Raw genomic sequence first — 17430 nt, 5'->3', positions numbered from 1 at the left:
GGAAATGATAATTAGTATTTGTCACTATCAATAAAGGAGATAAACTTGCAGTTACTAGTTGATTTTATTGAAACCAACTCTTTATCTTCGCATGATAATTGTATTATCTTTTTCCCCCTCTCTTTTAGTTGCCTTTACTCTCTCTGCTATGGCTTATAGCATTGTTTTGTTATTTCAGTATTGAAATTTATAAGCACCCTAAAGAAGAGAGGATTGCGCAAACTTGGGGAACCACTGCCCCTGGCTTACCTTATGTTGAACAAACTATTACCAATGCTGGAAATTGGCTGATTGGTGGTGACCTAGAGGTTATAGAACCTATCAAGTATAATGACGGGCTTGATCCTGTCCCCTTCTGAACTGCGCAACGAGTTTGCAAAGCGCAATGCAGACGCCGTGTTTGCATTCCAACTCCGGAATCCTGTCCACAATGGACATGCTCTGCTGATGACCGATACCCGAAAACGGCTTCTTGATATGGGATACAAGAATCCTATTCTCTTGCTTCATCCATTGGGAGGTTACACCAAAGCAGATGATGTTCCACTTGAATGGAGAATGAAACAACATGAGAAGGTAAGTTATTAATATGAATAATTTTACTATGCAGATGTATGTTAAGATGACGTTTCCTGTGTGACGATATGTTGATTCTAAATATGCCTGTCTGCTCCTCTGAACAGCAAAAATTCACTTGTGTTGCTTTTGGTCTTTTTCATATAGGTGCTTGAGGATGGTGTTCTTGATCCAGAGACAACAGTGGTATCCATATTTCCATCCCCAATGCACTATGCCGGACCGACTGAGGTACAATGGCATGCAAAGGCTAGGATCAATGCAGGAGCTAACTTCTACATTGTTGGTCGTGACCCTGCAGGCATGAGCCACCCAGTTGAGAAAAGAGACCTGTATGATGCTGACCATAGGAAGAAAGTACTGAGCATGGCACCCGGACTAGAGCGTCTAAACATTCCTCCTTTCAGGGTAATTGAAGAACGAAGTTGTACATTTTTGTGTACTTATGCTTCCTTGATACAAGTAGTGATCGTTCCCATTGTTTGCAGGTTGCTGCATATGACAAGACTCAGGGCCGAATGGCATTCTTTGACCCTTCAAGGCCTCAAGACTTCCTCTTCATATCAGGCACCAAGGTATAATTACTAGAACATGACCTATATGTCTAGGATAGTGGCCATGTTTTGCTTATATTTGTAGTACCTTAAACCATACATCCTAAACAAGGTTTAGTCGTTGAAATCAAGCCCAACCAACCATCATTTGCAACTAAAAACACGCATACGCTTCAGTTTTATACAATAATAAAACTAAAATGAGGTCTAGTCAACTTAAAACACATTCCACACACAACGCAGGGGGTTTAATATATATATAACTTAACTGGTTTTGTAGTAGGAGGATCAATCTTCACATCCCCATTCTCCATTCATAGAGCCAGAAAGAACTAAAGAAGATAAGATTAACACTACGAGCTACAAGCATGAAACTTTTCTGTCTGTGCAGCTAATGTGAACAAAAATTATGGTCCTATGGTAACAGCAAACCCAATTTAATCCACAAAGAGACACCTACGAAACTAACATTCTCTAATCCTAATCAAGTAAAAGCGTGAACAATCCCATAACCCTAATAAATCCGAACGCGAGAATATTGATAACGAGAGCAATTAATCAATCAGGAATGAGGAATGAATCCGAAAACCCTAGATCAGGGAGAAGCAGAAACCTGGAATGAATCAGGCATTGGCGGTTTTAGGGATGACGGGAAAGGCGGCGCCCTTGGATTGGGAGTGGTTAAGGGAGGCTCGTTCCTTGATCTTCTGCATCTGAAGCATGCGCTCCATGAGGAGCTCGTACTGGCACTTCTCGAAGGAGTGACGCTCGTTCTCGCACTTCCATGGAAGGTAGAGCTCGGCCTGGCGGCACTTGTTGAGAGGGATGAGGAGGTGTGCGCACTGGTCCCTGTATGCAAGGGGAACCTTCGCTTCCACCATCTCCTCCTGCGTCGCTATCATCTTCTTCGATGAACCGGGAACCTCCATCTCTCACTCTCTCTGCTTCTCTTTGTAACACACTCTGCTCGCTATCTGCCCTCTCAATATTGAACATGCATCTTAATTCTTACCCAATTATTTTTATTCACCAATTAAATATATGTTCACATTATATGTTCTATATGTTCAAAATCTTATAAATAGTATACAAGTATAAATTATAACTGATTAAATATAAACTCAAAAACAATAATATTTGTTAAAAAGATATTTCATATTTAGATAAGGAGTTTTGATAATAAAAGAAAACTTTGTATTGAAAATTCTCGCTTATTAAAATGATGATTTCACTCTCCTTTCTAATAATGTCACTCTAAATATTTTTTTTTTTACATTGTATATTACATGAATTTGTAAAAGCAAATTACATTATCAAAATTAGAGTGACAATATCCATCATCATGTCTTATTTTAAACCATTACAATAATCTTAAATCTACATCTAAATATTTATTCTAGATTGCCCGTCAATAAATTTTCAGTAGCAAATTTAAGAGTAATGATTTAAATTAGATTTTAAAATTTTTAATATTGGACCTTTAATCTTTCAAACTTCAAAATGCATAAAAAATCTCTAATATTTATTTTTGTTAAATTTTTTTAGTTTGATTCATAAAATTATTTTATACTTCACTCTTTAAATCAAATTAGATAAAAATTATATTGTTTGACAAAGATAAACATTAAAAATTGTTTGATATATTTTGAAACCTCGGAACTAAAGTGTTTAATTTTAAAAATCTCATAAACTAATTTACATACTTATTCTAGTTTAAATAAAAAAATTTGCTAATATGTGTATTAAGAGTTAAAAATATCATAAAATTTTTTTACTAAAAATTATAAAATAGATAATTTTTGTATATCTATCATTAACAGAAAATTTGTGTCTTTAACTGATAGCAAATGCATTCATATCTGCATACAAAATATACAAATGTACAACTATGGTCATCATTAACAACAATTTTCTAAGATTCTAAAAACTTCTTGTCGTTGTTCATCACTCGATTCTTTGGGAAAGTCAACTAGAAACTTGACATGGAGGTCACCTCTTTTCCCATCGTTCTTAAGGGTTGGCATGCATTGACCTTCAATAACCTTCACATATCCAGGTATACAACAGTATTCTCAAATGACAAAGTCAACTTCTCCCCTCCTAATATAGGAATTAGTAAAGAGCACCCTGTAAGTGCATCTACTAGAGGAATCTCAATACATATTTTCAAGTCATTATTGCCTTCTCTTCTAAATAAATTGTTTCTTTTCTTCAATTATGAACACTATATCAGCAGGGAGGTATCCAGGTTTCTCATCATCCTTGCCCAAAAATTTTATCTTTGTTCCTTTTCTCCATCCTGGCTTCACTTCAATCTTTAAAATCTCAATCTCTTGGACCATTACCCTGTTGCAAAATTAGTTAATAGTTTAAAATAGTTCAAATTTTAGAGACTAATAGTTTAAATATTTACTCCTGATTCCAGATGCAAAATCAAAACAGACAAGGGGATCAAAATCAATAAACTGGGGAGAAAACTAATCAAAATACATTATTTATATATAAATAAAGCAAGGAGATCAACAATCTTCAAGTAGGCAAAGAGCGATAATGCTGAAGCAAAGCAGAAATCTTCAAATCAAAGCATCAATATTGAAAGTATTTGCACTTATGTAGATATGTTAGCAAATGATAGATATCAAATACCGCAGTTTTTCGTATTTGTATCATGCCTAATTGCCTATAAAGCATACTATTTCAGATCTCAGATTGTGCTATTTCCTAAGTTTGATTTTATTTTTTCATGTTTAAATTCCTAGTGCTTTCAAGCTAAATTGTGTTTGCATCTTTTTACCCTACATGTTGTCCATATTTCAGATGGGGATTCTTCCAAATTAGCAATGGCTACAAACTTATCTGGGAAGGAACGAAGTAAGGAAATCAAAGGGGTAGTTGGGCCAAGCCAGGAAGCTTCTTGGCTGAAATCTACTTATTCGGAGAAGAAATCTGTGTTAGAAAGGCCAACAAACATCCTTACCAGCTTTGATCAAGATGATAGAAGGACTCTGGCACCTGAGCTGCAAATGAGTATTGTCCCAAAAGACTTCTATTTTCATGAATTGGAGAGTGTAGTTAAAATCAAACAAGCAGAGGCTAAAATGTTTCAGTCACGTGCTGATGATGCAAGAAGAGAAGCTGAAGGGTTGAAACGTATTGCCCTTGCAAAGAGTGGGAAAATTGATGAAGAGTACACTCATCGAATTGCGAAGCTGCGACTGGGTGAGACAGAGGAAATGTGTAGGCAGAAACTCAAAGAACTTCAAGCAGAATGGAGGCAGACATTAAAGATCTTTTATCTAATATGGAAGCTACTAAAAGGAGTCTTGCCCTGTGAAGCTGACAACACTCTAGAATAGTTCTTTCAGGTAAATGTAATCTTCCATCTTATAATTTGTAGGTTTCAATTCCATCTTAATGTTATGAGTTACTGTAGTTTCTGATCCATAGATTGATGTATCTATCTGCTATTCTGCTGTTGTAGTTTATTTGGGATTCAAGCTGCTAACCAAGATCTTGTACAGAGATTCCAACAGTTAATTACTCTTATTAAACAATTGGAATTACAAAAGCTATTTAAACTAGATTACTATTAAAACACCCTTGCAAGAATTCCCACTATTTGGCTGCATTTGCTAAGCAGAATTTTTCTACTTGTTCAGTCGAGGTAAAAGAATACAGTTTGCAAATTTTTCATTTTGTTAAACATAAGAATAGGAGAACAGCAGAAAACTGCACATGTAATTAACTTGCAAGACATAAAATACACATTTAAAAAAGGGGGAAATTACTATTGATAGAACCAACTAACCTCTTCAGCTAACACTTCATTGTTTTTTCATTGCATTGATCACCATCCTTATACGGCTCTTTGCCATCATTCTCCATGACTGAACTTAAAATTTTAACATGTTAGGTACTAACTAAATGCTAGGATAATGGAATAGGCAAAATGAACTAAACTTTTTTTTTTTATTAAAATTATTGGTCAATCAAATTCTATGAAACCTAAGAGCTATTAGTGCATAAGAATGTTAAAACAATTTAATTCAAATTTTAGAGACTAATAATTTAAATATGTACTCCTGATTCCAGATGCAAAATCAAAACAGACAAGGGGATCAAAATCAATAAACTGGGGAGAAAACTAATCAAAATACATTATTTATATATAAATAAAGCAAGGAGATCAACAATCTTCAAGTAGGCAAAGAGCAATAATGCTGAAGCAAAGCAGAAATCTTCAAATCAAAGCATCAATATTGAAAGCATTTGCACTTATGTAGTTATGTTAGCAAATGATAGAATAAGGTAACATTTCTTGTGAAATTGACTGTATTTGTTGTTGTTAATTACTTAGTTATCTTATGTAATAGTACTGTGCAGGAGAAGATGGCAGAAACCGGGTTTTTATCACCAGTGGTGAAGTCTCTAACAAGAGTAGCAGCATCAGTGTAAAGCATTAGTAAAGAAGAAAACAATGCTAGCCAGCCTATAAATGCAGTTATTGTGCATTAACATCTAATATTTGAAGTATGACAAGCATAGAATCACTTGTACTATGCTGAAGGTTATATAGTAGATCTTTATGCAGTGGCGATCCAATTATATTAAACAAAACAAGTGGATGACAGCATGATGCTAAACAAGTGAACAAGACATATAATGCTTTCCTTGAAAAGAAGTTGGCAGATTGTACCAATTAACAGATGGATGTGTTCAGAAGGTGTAATTAGATGGAAATAAAAAATCTGCAGACACAGAAGCTAATCGAAGTACATCTCAATTGGAAATTATTAGAATTTCACAGTGATATATTTATTTGGCCTCATAGCAGCAAAATACCTTGCCATCATATTCCTTCCTGAGTAGAACTTCCGGAGCAATGTATGCAGGGGTACCAACTGTAGATTTTGGTTGTGAATGTAGCACTGAGGACTGCGAAAGAAAAACAGCAAAGATTTGTGTTATATATATCACAAATTTTATCAGAGAAAGAAATTTGCTTGATCTTGGAGGAAACTAAAATTTCAATTAACTGAAGATTTTTAACAGATAAAAGCAGCAAGAAAAAAGAAGCCGACCTTAGAATACCTAAAATCACATATCTTTAACCGAGGAGCTGGACTGCCATCTAGTAATGTGTTCTCTAACTTCAAGTCACGATGGCATACTTGCTGCATTAAAGAAGATAAACAGAGAAATTCAGGTTAGACTTCTCGCCTATATATTCTGTGAAACAAATGCACGAAAGTACCAAACTTGCATACCATTGCATGACAATAGCTAACTCCTGAGATAAGTTGTTGGAAGAAGAAGCGCGCCTGAAACGAAAAATAATTAATAATAGGCATTATATAACATATAATGGCAACATCAGTATGATGCAACTAAACAAAATGCAGTAGATAAGAACCTCATCCTCATTGAACCGTCCTGCATTGCATATTCGCTCAAATAGCTCTCCACCAGCAGCATATTCCATCACAATAGCCAAATGTGTAGGGGTTAATATGACCTATACTCGCCCAGTAAGATAACTTATCAAATTACAGCTTAAGTAGGACTAAATAGAACAATTCATTGGGAGTATACAGATAGCAGACCTCTTTGAATCTAACAATATTTGGATGCCTCAGCGATCTGTGATTTATAATTTCCCTTCTCACATTTTTATCTATCTGTTAAGAGAAATTGAAGTTAATAACTTAACATCAATTCACTCAACAGCACCACAAGATCAGTTAATTATGTCCAATATCAATTGCATTTACCAGAAAATCTTTCAAAATCGTACTTATTGCAGAGTAATCTCAGCTTAAAACTATGATACAAATCAACAAAAGCTTTCAAGTAACAAAAATAAGCAAAAAAGGGATGATCTTTGACATTAAAATTGAAAGTCAATAACTCAACTGCCAAATCATGAGTTCATGACCCGCACTAATACACACAAACCAAACACACCGCAATAACAATTAATAGACAATAACAAAAAGAGGAATCAGAAAGAAATTCGAAGCTCAAACCTTGTCACCTCTCTCAATATATTTGACAGCAACAAGCTCATTAGTGTGCTTATTTTAGTATAATGATAACAATAATAACAGTAATAATTATGAGAAAAAATACTTATTCTTGGATGCAGGAACAACCTTATTTTAGAGATGCAAGACAATTATGTCAATCACCAGAGTGAAAAGCTGTATAAGACTAAAGAAGAGTGGTTTAGACATTAAATCATAACTAAGTAAATAACAACATTGAATTAGGCAGCAAGAGACAAAGAAAAAGACATCCATGATCAAGCTACCAGTTAGTGTATTCCTGATCAAATGAATGATAGTATAATCAAACCTTTTCTTGTTTAAGTGGAGATTCTTCGCTCATAGTTCTTCAATTTGGAGGTGTGGTTGTGATCTTCGCTCTCAAGTAGAACTGCCACAAAGTCTGTAAACGAGTGTCACTGATTTCATTTTGTTGATGTGTCTATGTCCGTGTACAATGCAAGAGTCGTATATGTATGCTTCTTAGTGCTTGTAAGTTTTGAGACTTCTTTGTAGCTTTGATTTGAATATTTATTCTTAGGCTGAAAAACAAATTTTGTATTATACTGTAAAATACTGGTTAAGTATCTTGCCTATGAACCGTGAAGGCATGAATATATAGAATCTAACAAGAAGGCATCTCTATAGGCAAACACTATAGTTGTTGATTCAATAGAAGTGAAGAATCACACACTATTAATCACTCAATTCATTAGGAAACCATGTGTTATTATTATTTTTTATCACAAGTACAAGAACCAGTTTGCAGCAGTGTTAAAAGAGATCATTACGAATTTTGCTACAAATGTTTTACTACACAACAGCATCGACAGATTAAAATGTTCATCACAAGTACAAGGACCAGCAAATTTGGCCCAAAATTTCTCACATCCCCACCATTCATTCTGGACGTGACTTGTTTTGCACTGCAATACTTGTCTCAAGGTTGCTTGAGTGATAAGCGAAAACGTAATTTGCATTATTTTCTTTCATTCGTGGTGATTGCTATTATAATCTTGCCTAAGAAAAATACTTACTTGGTGATTGCTATGCATGCTACACAAATCTCTCTTGCATTATGCACATGGGCATCAAGTCTTTAATGTGTTGTGAATTGTGATTGTTTAGCACTTCATGTCTTATTGATCCTTACTTAGTTCTCTTCATCAAACAGAGCGGTAATAAAGCTTACTGCATTGCTGGAGAAAAAAAATAAATTAAAAAAAGACTTACGACACAGTTAAAGCATTATGTCCAATGCATGTAGTTATGAGAGACAAGGACCTGATGCAATCATGCTTCAAGACTCAAACAGGTATTCCTATGTACTCTACATCATTTGCATTTTAATGAAAAAGTTATTTACTTATTTAATTTTTTTGCTGTCATAGAAAATCACATAAAATTTTGTTTAGTAGTACCATATTTCGAACCAAGACCATTGTTTTGTATAATACACCAAAAGGTTTTGGAATCAAAAGCAAAATTAAGGGAAAAGCAAGGAAATTTAAAAATTCATTTCATTCTACAAAATGAGAACCTTTAATAGAAATTGCAGATATGTATTGTAGACATGTGCCCATATTTATGAAAATACTCCGTTTAATTTTTGGCCGATCAACCAGTAATGGTCTTTGACTACAATACTTAGGAACAAACCAGAATTAACTCAAGACGCAGCGTTTGCCCACTTGAGTGGTTTAGTCTTCTTTCTCTTTTAGGTTCTTTAAATTTTGTGGGTGGTTAGTTATCGAGATCAATGCAGTCAATTATTGCTAAGGTTTTGCCGTTTTGGTGTACTTCAAAGAGGAGGGGGGCACAAATGATATTAGGAGAAGATGAACAGATTGATTTTTTATTTTTTGGATATCTTTTGCTTTGCTAGGGGATGAATGATTAGGGAAATTAGAGAAGACGAAGAACAATTGATTTTTGTTTTTTTTTATGTTTTTGTTTTGTTGTTTAAATTAATTGAATTCTAAAGTTTGATTAATTTAAAAGGGTATTTTTGTCTAATCAAATAAAATAAGGATATTTAAGACTTTTTATAAAATTAAATAAAAAAATTATTTTTATTTTTATTTTTATTTAATTAAAAGGGTGTATTAGTAAAAGTGGTGATATAATACATATTTAAAAAATAAAAAATAAAATGCTGATGTGAAAAATAAATTCCACATAACTTGTTACTACTTGTCCATATTTTAAACGTATTGGTACGTATGAATTTATCATACCGTAACAAACACCTTAAATATTGATGGTTAATTAATATCCAAAAATAATAAATTTTGATAATCTTTTAGCATTTTTCTTTTTAGCATCTCCCTTAAAACACAAATTGATAAACTCTATTTTTAAGTAAAAAATGTTAGAGAACTATTTAAATTTATTATTTTTTTAACTATCAAAATTAATTCTTTTAATCTAATAATTCAATAACATATTTTATCTTATTATTTTAAATATTAATAATTAATCAATAATAAAAACAATAAATTTTAATAACAATTTAATATTTATCTTTTTAAATATGTCCTTAAATCACAATATAGCTATTAGCTACTTTAACAAATAAGCCTTGAGTTATTAATCTTGTAAGAAGTGGCAGCGCTAGCTAGCTGCATTCCTTTAGAAGCAAAAGGAAATTGACATTAAATAGCATCGGTAACTGAGTTTCCCTGCTATATAGGCCTTGGGAATTCAACCATTTGGAGGTGTAATCATGACACTTGAGCAGTAACTAAGCATCATAAATAAATACTAGATATAGATATACTAGTCTTAACACCCATTACTTTCACTACTAGTTTGTGTTCTTGGCACTGAAAAGTCTCACCACCTATCTGCATGGCTTCTTCTTCTCAGTGGCGTGGCAAGGCTATAATCCCTGTCCATTTCTCAGCTATTATCTTCAAGAAAACTGATCTTCAGAGTCTGGTAATAAGCATTATTTATCTTCCTTACATATTCTATATTTTGAGCATGTTTAATTCAGTTTAATTTGATTAATTACACAGAAAATATCAAGTAAATTTACAAGGACATATGGAGGTGGTTTGTTTAATCCAATGTTTTTGAAGCCTCCAGATGGCACCAAATGGGAAGTGAATTGGACTAGAAAAAATGATGATGAGGTTTGGTTCGAAAAGGGTTGGAACAAATTCACTCAAAACTACTCCTTAGATGATGGCCACTTGATTCTTTTCACCTATCATGGAAATTCACAACTTGATGTTCACATCTTTGACAAATCTGCCTCTGAAATACTCTATCCGGGGTTAAACACTACTCCTACTACTGCTTGTGATGATGAAAAGAACATCAAACTTGATCTCATGCACAATGATGATGATGATGATGACTCAATTGAGATTTTGAAGCCTTGTAAACACAAACGCAGCATGCTAGTGTTGGTTCCTCAACCTTGTAATAAAAGAATGAAAGGTATGTATATATATAGAGAGATAGGATTTCATTTTCCATTTCTATTATTTAATTAATTATTAGCAGATAAGAAGAAGGTTGCTGAAAGAAGATCAAGTTGTTCATCATTGAATTGGCCAAAGCAAGAAAGAGCACAGGAAGTAGCTATGAACTTCGTGTCTGATAATCCTTTCTTCACAATGTTCATAACCCATATCCATCTTTCACACTACAAAGCGGTACGATTAAACCAACAAAAATACTATAAATCATATATTTATGTAAATACACATGATCTTTAATTTATTTTTAAAATGTATTTATTGTAACTAATTTGGTGGCTGATTTTAGTATACAGGTATAGTCTTGTATCTAAACATATATATTATATATTATGTATATGATCTTTATCTTGCAAAAGGTTAAAGTATATATTATTATTAATGTTGTTGAAGGCTGTGCCAAACATGAAAGAGTATACTGATGAGGATGAGAAGGATGTGGAGCTGAAAATTGGGGAGAAATCGTGGAAAGTCAAACTGAGGCGTGGTAGCAACTCTTCAAATTGTCGGTACTTGGGTGGTGGATGGTCCTTGTTTGCAGATCAGAGTGAATTGCTTCCTGGAGATGTTTGTGTCTTTGAGCTCATCAACATTCATCCTTTGCAGTTTAGGGTTCATATTTTCAAAAAGCAGCAGAGTTAGTTTGATCTCAACTTCGAAGATAACATCACTTTCCATGCATTTTGATGGCCTTACCTTTTGGTTTTGATACATTTCGGAAAAAATATGAAAACGTTAGCTTGTATAAGGAACGCTTCATAAGATATGGAATATTATTATAAGCATTAGGCAATGTTATCATTTTGGATTAATATTTGGCTATTAATAGTTTATATTTATTATAAATTATTTGTTAAAAATAATTTGATATTTATGCTGCCTAAATAGTAAATATTGGGCAAAATTACTAAACACTATATTATGTGATATATGTTGGTTTTTGTTAGTCTTTGTTCAACACTAATGCAGTTTTAATATCAAAGAATTCCTCAGCTTTATCAACTTAACTTTTGAAGAGTTCTGTATCCATATAGTGTTTCATAAAATAAAATGTAAAATAATGAATGAATATTTCAGAAAACGATAAAGAGAACTCATCAATAGCAAGTGAAAAAAAAATACAAATTAATATTAATATGGTTATATTACGTCAAGACTCATTTTTTTAAATACTACATTCCACTAAAACGGATACACAATTTGTGACTGCCATTGAAGGCTCAATTTTATGGAAATGGAGCCTGAATGTGAGCTTTTCATCCATATGGAATCAAGGGGGGCTAGACATGTATGTGGGGCAGAATTTTGGCACCTTTTGGAAGAAGAACTCGGACCGTTCGAGTCCTTTGTTGTGAATTTCCTAAACCCGAAAACGGACGGTCCGATTTGGGGTGGGGAGGAAAAAATTTTTGGTTGCAGAAAACGGACCCTACGATAAGGTTGAGTTGGAAGAGCAACACGGACGGTGCGAGTTGCATGTAGCTAAAGGTGAATGGAGTCGGACCGTCCGGTTTGGGTGGGGATGTCAGAACCGGTTTATGAAAACGCATGGTCCGATTTGGTGGTTTAATATATTTTTGAACGAAGTTAACCTAGTCGAATGGTCCGAGTTGAGTAAAGGGTCTATATAAAAATGTGCAATGAGTCAGTGTTAGGTTACTCGTCTTCTTCCCCTTCTTGAGCGCCGCTTCCTCTGTTTCGTCTTTCTCAATCTCTTCCATAGTTGTTCAAAGTCACAGAAGTTAGTAGCTAATGTTATGATTTTTTTTTTTGTGAGTAGGAAAAATGAGTGACAGAGTACTACTAAAGGTGTATTATTTTGGTCAGATTTTATTACAAACGTCTGAAGGAGTAAAATTTATTTGTGATAATCCACTAGATGTTGTTATTCCTTTTATTATTTCGTTTGAAGAACTTAAAGGTTTGATCTGTGAGAAGATTGATTCTGAGAGGGCAAAAAAAATATCATGTGTTCTATATAGATATCCGTTACCGGTATTTGGTCGGTTCGTCCAATTTCAAACAAGATATGTGACGGACGAAGCGAGCATGCAGGAGATGTTTTCAATGTATATTGAAAACCGGGCTCAGATCTCGTTTATCGAGTTGTATGTTGAGTTTGAACAATCTGAGACTGACCGAAACATTCTACGGGAAGATTATAATAGTGACAGTGAAGAAGAGTTCGAAAGCAACTACGAATGTGTTGGTGCAGATGGAGTTGAAGCTCATGGTGACGGAACTATGGATCCAGATGTGACAGAGGTGGCAGATGCACTCGCAAACGATATGCCGTTTGCGGAGCCTTCATTCATGCGAGTTCTGGACTTGGAAGCCATGCATGTTCCGGAGTATCCGGAATATATGACTGCAGGTACGTTATAAAAAATAATAGTTTGGATTATTTAGTTATTGAATTATTTATGATTGAATTAGTATTTATTAACCATTATTTTAGCATGCGTTGATGTCATGTATGTGTTAGACATTGAACCGGTTTATAAGATCCCATGTAAAAAAAAATTAAAAAATAGTAAGAAGTTAAAAAAATAGAAGTCAAAATATGTGTTTTACTAACATTGAAAAACATATAACGTTATTTTAAACTAATATAGAACATAGAAGTTACTATTTTATTATTATTTATGTTATACACTATAGGTATTGGGTAAAAAATAATAATAAAATTCTCTACATTATGAAAACGAAAGTTAACGTGTGTTTGTCGAAATGACTTAGAAAACCGGACCGGTTAGTATTTGGTTCATCAGGGTTGATGGTCGAACCGGCCGGTTTGGGCCGGTTTTTGACATCTGACGTTCATGTCCGTATTTGTGATAAAAGTTACACAGTAACATGATGTTAGGGTTGGTTTTATATCATACTTGATGCAGTGAATATTGATTTATTAGGGTTTTGAAACATATTTGTATTTATTGAAATTTTTCCCATGCTGGTTGTCCTGGCAGATGTTCCTATTGTCGCAGATGGTGAATTTGCTGTTGGGATGGAGTTTAGTTCCCGGGAAGCTGTTATTAAGGCAATAAAAGAGTATTCTATACGACGAAGCGTAGACTACCGAGTGTATGAGTCTGAGCCGTTGACATTTTATGCCAAGTGTACACAGTATGGGTCAGGGTGTGATTGGCTTATCAGGGTTAGTCTGATCAGTAGGAAGTATTGTTGGGTTATAAGGAGGTATAATGGTAGTCACACTTGTACCAGAGCCACCATTTCACAGGATCATTTGAAGCTGGACTCCATCACAATTGCAGAAGCAATAAAGCCATTGGTTGAGGCTGACCCCTCCTTAAAGGTAAAATCGGTTATAGCAGAAGTGCAGTCGAAGTTTAACTATACCGTTAGTTATCGGAAAGCTTGGTTGGCTAAGCAAAGGGCAGTAGAAAAAATATTTGGAGGTTGGGAGGCATCGTACGAAGCGTTGCCTATATGGTTTGAGGCCATGTGTCATAAGGAGCCATCAGCTGTTGTCCATTTTGAGACTATGCCTGCATATCAAGGCGATGACTTGGTCAGTCATATTCGGGTACTGCATAGAGTATTCTGGAGTTATTACCCCTGCATCAGGGCATTCAGACATTGTAAGCCACTTGTCCAGGTGGACGGGACTCACTTGTACGGAAAGTATAAGGATTATCTACTAGTCGCAGTTTCACAGGATGGCAACAACAATATCGTCCCAATTGCGTTTGCTATTGTCGAGGGAGAGACTTCTGATGCATGACACTTTTTCCTTAGTAACTTGCGTCAACATATTGTCACTCGGAATGGTGTGGGACTAATATCCGACCGACACGAATCCATCAATGCAGCTGTGGAACGGAGTAACGGAGCCTGGTCACCTCCTAGAGCTTTTCATATGTTCTGCATCAGGCATATAGAGTCAAATTTTCTGCGAAAATTCAAGGCACCATACCTCCAAAAATTGGTCGTCAACTTAGGTAACCATTTACTAAATTTAAGTAACTTAATAACAGAAATAAACATTAATATTTGTTTTTGACATCTATAAATCATCTATTTTTTTTTTGTTGCTATTCTGTAGGATATTCGAGGATGGTGCGGGAGTACGAAGTGCGTTACCAGCGATTACGGGAACGGGGGGAAGCGTACACTAACTGGTTAGGCCGAATTCCTCGCGAATAGTACGCATTGGCGTTTGATGGTGGATACCGATGGGGTCACATGACAACGAATCTAGTGGAATGCATCAATTCAGTGTTGAAGGGTGCACACAATCTTCCCATAACTGCTCTTGTCAAGGCAACATTCTACAGGCTGAACGAGCTTTTCACCAGAAAAAGAGCGGAGGCAGAAGCGCGGATTAATGCTGGCCATGTGTTCTCCGAAGTCGTGACCTCGAAGTTGCATGCAAATCAACTTGCATCAGGAAACATTCAAGTCAGTTGCTTTGACCGGCAGAATGAGGTCTTCGAGGTGCGTGAGATGCCAAGCGGACTGGAGTTTGCAGTTGATCTACGTGGTCTTCGATGTGACTGTGGAGAGTTCCAGGTGGACCGGATCCCCTGCAGACATGTGTTCGCATGTTGCGCCAACCAGCGACTGGATTGGAAGCTGTATGTGCATGATGTGTATAAGATGGACCAAGTTCGGCGGGTGTACCGAGCAAGATTTAGGCCACTAGGTAACCCGACGACATGGCCTGCATACAACGGTCCTCGCTACGTACCGAATCCGTATCTGAGACGTGTCTCGAAAGGGCGCCCGAGGATGACGCGCTTCCTGAATGAGATGGACACGCGAATGTTACGTCGTCCTAGGCGATGTACGCTATGTGGAGCCGAGGGACACAGTCGTAGTAGATGCCGTCGGTCAACTGGTACAAATGTCGACGGAGATGCTCAGTAGGGTCACATTGTGGTAGGTGTAGAATGTCACTAGTATGGCATGGGTTCTCCTTTTGAGGTAACTTGACCTGACATGTGTAATATTGTATAACGTTTTTAATCTGTTTTTTACTTCAAAAAGACATTTTATGTTGTAACGTTCTTCAGTTGTTCTTATTTTAATGTATGCCAGATGTATGTGTTAAAACATAAAACGGATACGTATCACAACAATATATTATAATCTGCAAAGTAAAACCTATCATGTTTGAACCGGGTCAGAGGTTTTCTAATCGAACCGGACGGTACGGCTGTTTATCCAATTGAATCCGGCCAGTTCGGGTAAAACATATCATGATTGAACCGGCCGGCCATTTTCACAAGTGTCCTGGTTGAACCGGCCGGTCCGGTTCATTCAATTTTTACTGAATGAACCGGCCGGTCCGGGTCAGAGGTTTTCTAATTGAACTGGACGGTCCAGATCCCCTGTTTATCCAATTGAACCGGCCGGTCCTTTTCACAAGTCTCCTGGTTGAGCCGGCCGGTTCGGTTCATTCAGTTTTTCTTACAGAACCTGCCAATCAGGACCAATTTTCACATTCAGTACATATACAACACCTGTAGCTTAATACGTAGTCAAGATCAATAATACCTGAATAGGGTCCGTCGTGATTAAATACTATAAACATACAATATAAATGTTACCAAAGTCCTTCTCACGAATTCAAATTGTCCAATAGATACAAATTAGTATAAACACAGTCCAGGTGATTACAACTTAAATAAATAATTTAAACCCCAACTACTTTCTCATGGCCCACTTCACATCCTTTACAAAATTCTTGCATTTCTTCGCCGCCTTCTTGAACACAGATGGAGTGTATTGACTAGCGCTGCGATGTGGTGGTCAATCCTCAGATTGTACCCTTTGGAGGTTTCATCCGGAGTGCGTGCCTGACCTGTATAAAATTTATAAAAAATAATTAAATGTAGTGCATCAGGTAATCAAAGCAAGACATATACCACATATCAATAAATAAAAGTCAAACAGAGATGCCAGTTAAGAACAAAAAATAAATAAGCAATCGAACATGTAAAGTAAAATACAAAACATAATACCATCATTACGAGATTCCTCATCCTCATCGAACTCCTCTATTTCATCATCCTCATGGTCCTCCTCGGCATCCGGGTCATCTACTTGATACTGACCTGTCTCTTGTCCGAGTGTGTTAGCATTTTCCTCAATGAGTCCTATTGAAACACGGTTAGGGTTCTGACTAAAAAAAGCTCCGCGTCCACCGTCACTCCTACTAGAGTCAACCGACACAAACCCTCCAGAAGCAACCGATGAGGTATGGCCCGGATACCTCGCATCCAATGAATACCTACCTGCCATGAACTCAGGCTGATGTCCATATTGTGATGGTCCAGCATCTGCAGACATCAACCCTAGCAACTGGCTAAAAGAACCTCCTTCTCCTGTTTCAAACTGTGAGGTTCCCCAATATTGTTGACTTATTGGGAATGATGGGGGGAAATGTGGCTGAGGTACATACTGGCTTGAGGACTGAGGTTGTTCTTCTGGAATCGGGTTTGGAGGTAATATATGCGGCGAATGTGGGTCTTGTCCTTCATTGTCATGATCCATATCCTGACTACCCTCATCGGTATCCTGATTATCCTCATCCAAATCCTGATCACCTTCATCCATATCCTGATCACCTTCATCATTATCTTGACCCACAAGATTTGACAAGTTCAAGTGGTCCCCATATTTTGAACGGTACCAATGCATGTAACTATCTAGTAGATGATGTGAAGGCATGGGAAGCTCAGATAGAACGTAGTTATACCTGTTTGACCAATGCATCACCCAATTTGAATGAGTCGGTTCCGT

At 35.9% G+C, this 17430-nt stretch overlaps 4 protein-coding genes and 1 pseudogene across 7 annotated transcripts in view; 3 read left to right on the top strand and 2 right to left on the bottom strand.

Annotated features, from left to right (window-relative positions):
• Positions 1–1743, top strand: part of LOC107616193 — a 3726-nt pseudogene extending 1983 nt beyond the window's left edge.
• The window catches only part of LOC107618399 (NADH dehydrogenase [ubiquinone] 1 beta subcomplex subunit 7), a 3560-nt gene extending 1398 nt beyond the window's left edge, over positions 1–2162 (bottom strand). For 2 of the 3 annotated variants that reach the window (XM_016320454.2, XM_016320453.2), the window contains exon 1: positions 1744–2162. In XM_016320454.2, coding sequence (XP_016175940.1) covers positions 1754–2059 — 306 coding nt within the window. In that variant the 5' untranslated portion in view covers positions 2060–2162 and the 3' untranslated portion in view covers positions 1744–1753. Of the gene's footprint in view, positions 1–1349; positions 1463–1743 lie in introns of those variants that run through there. The other variant, XM_021110989.1, reaches the window with a different exon arrangement.
• On the top strand, positions 2936–4711 carry LOC110266402 (protein OBERON 4-like). Of its 2 annotated transcripts, XM_021110982.1 has the most exons (3): positions 2936–3186; positions 3556–3728; positions 3948–4711. In XM_021110982.1, exon 3 carries the CDS (start codon positions 3971–3973, stop codon positions 4484–4486), a length of 516 nt encoding a protein of 171 aa, XP_020966641.1. In that variant the 5' UTR covers positions 2936–3186; positions 3556–3728; positions 3948–3970; the 3' UTR covers positions 4487–4711. The 2 variants fall into 2 exon arrangements, with proteins under 2 accessions (XP_020966641.1, XP_020966640.1); XM_021110981.1 differs by lacking the exon at positions 2936–3186 and having other exon boundaries at positions 3523–3728.
• Positions 5511–7517, bottom strand: LOC107616593 (serine/threonine-protein kinase SRK2E-like). The gene is made up of 7 exons (XM_016318546.2): positions 7485–7517; positions 7157–7204; positions 6734–6808; positions 6544–6645; positions 6398–6451; positions 6212–6304; positions 5511–6065 (listed from the first exon to the last, which is right to left on the bottom strand). The coding sequence occupies exons 1-7, from the start codon at positions 7515–7517 to the stop codon at positions 5946–5948; spliced, it is 525 nt and encodes a 174-aa protein (XP_016174032.2). The 3' UTR covers positions 5511–5945.
• LOC110267312 (B3 domain-containing protein LOC_Os12g40080-like) lies at positions 9946–11476 on the top strand. Its single transcript, XM_021112554.1, has 4 exons — positions 9946–10114; positions 10195–10621; positions 10688–10839; positions 11056–11476. Exons 1-4 carry the CDS (start codon positions 10025–10027, stop codon positions 11302–11304), a joined length of 918 nt encoding a protein of 305 aa, XP_020968213.1. The 5' UTR covers positions 9946–10024; the 3' UTR covers positions 11305–11476.

This window comes from Arachis ipaensis, chromosome B09 (assembly GCF_000816755.2).
Source record: "Arachis ipaensis cultivar K30076 chromosome B09, Araip1.1, whole genome shotgun sequence".
Taxonomy (NCBI): Eukaryota; Viridiplantae; Streptophyta; class Magnoliopsida; order Fabales; family Fabaceae; genus Arachis; species Arachis ipaensis.
This window is presented reverse-complemented; position numbering and strand designations above follow the sequence as displayed.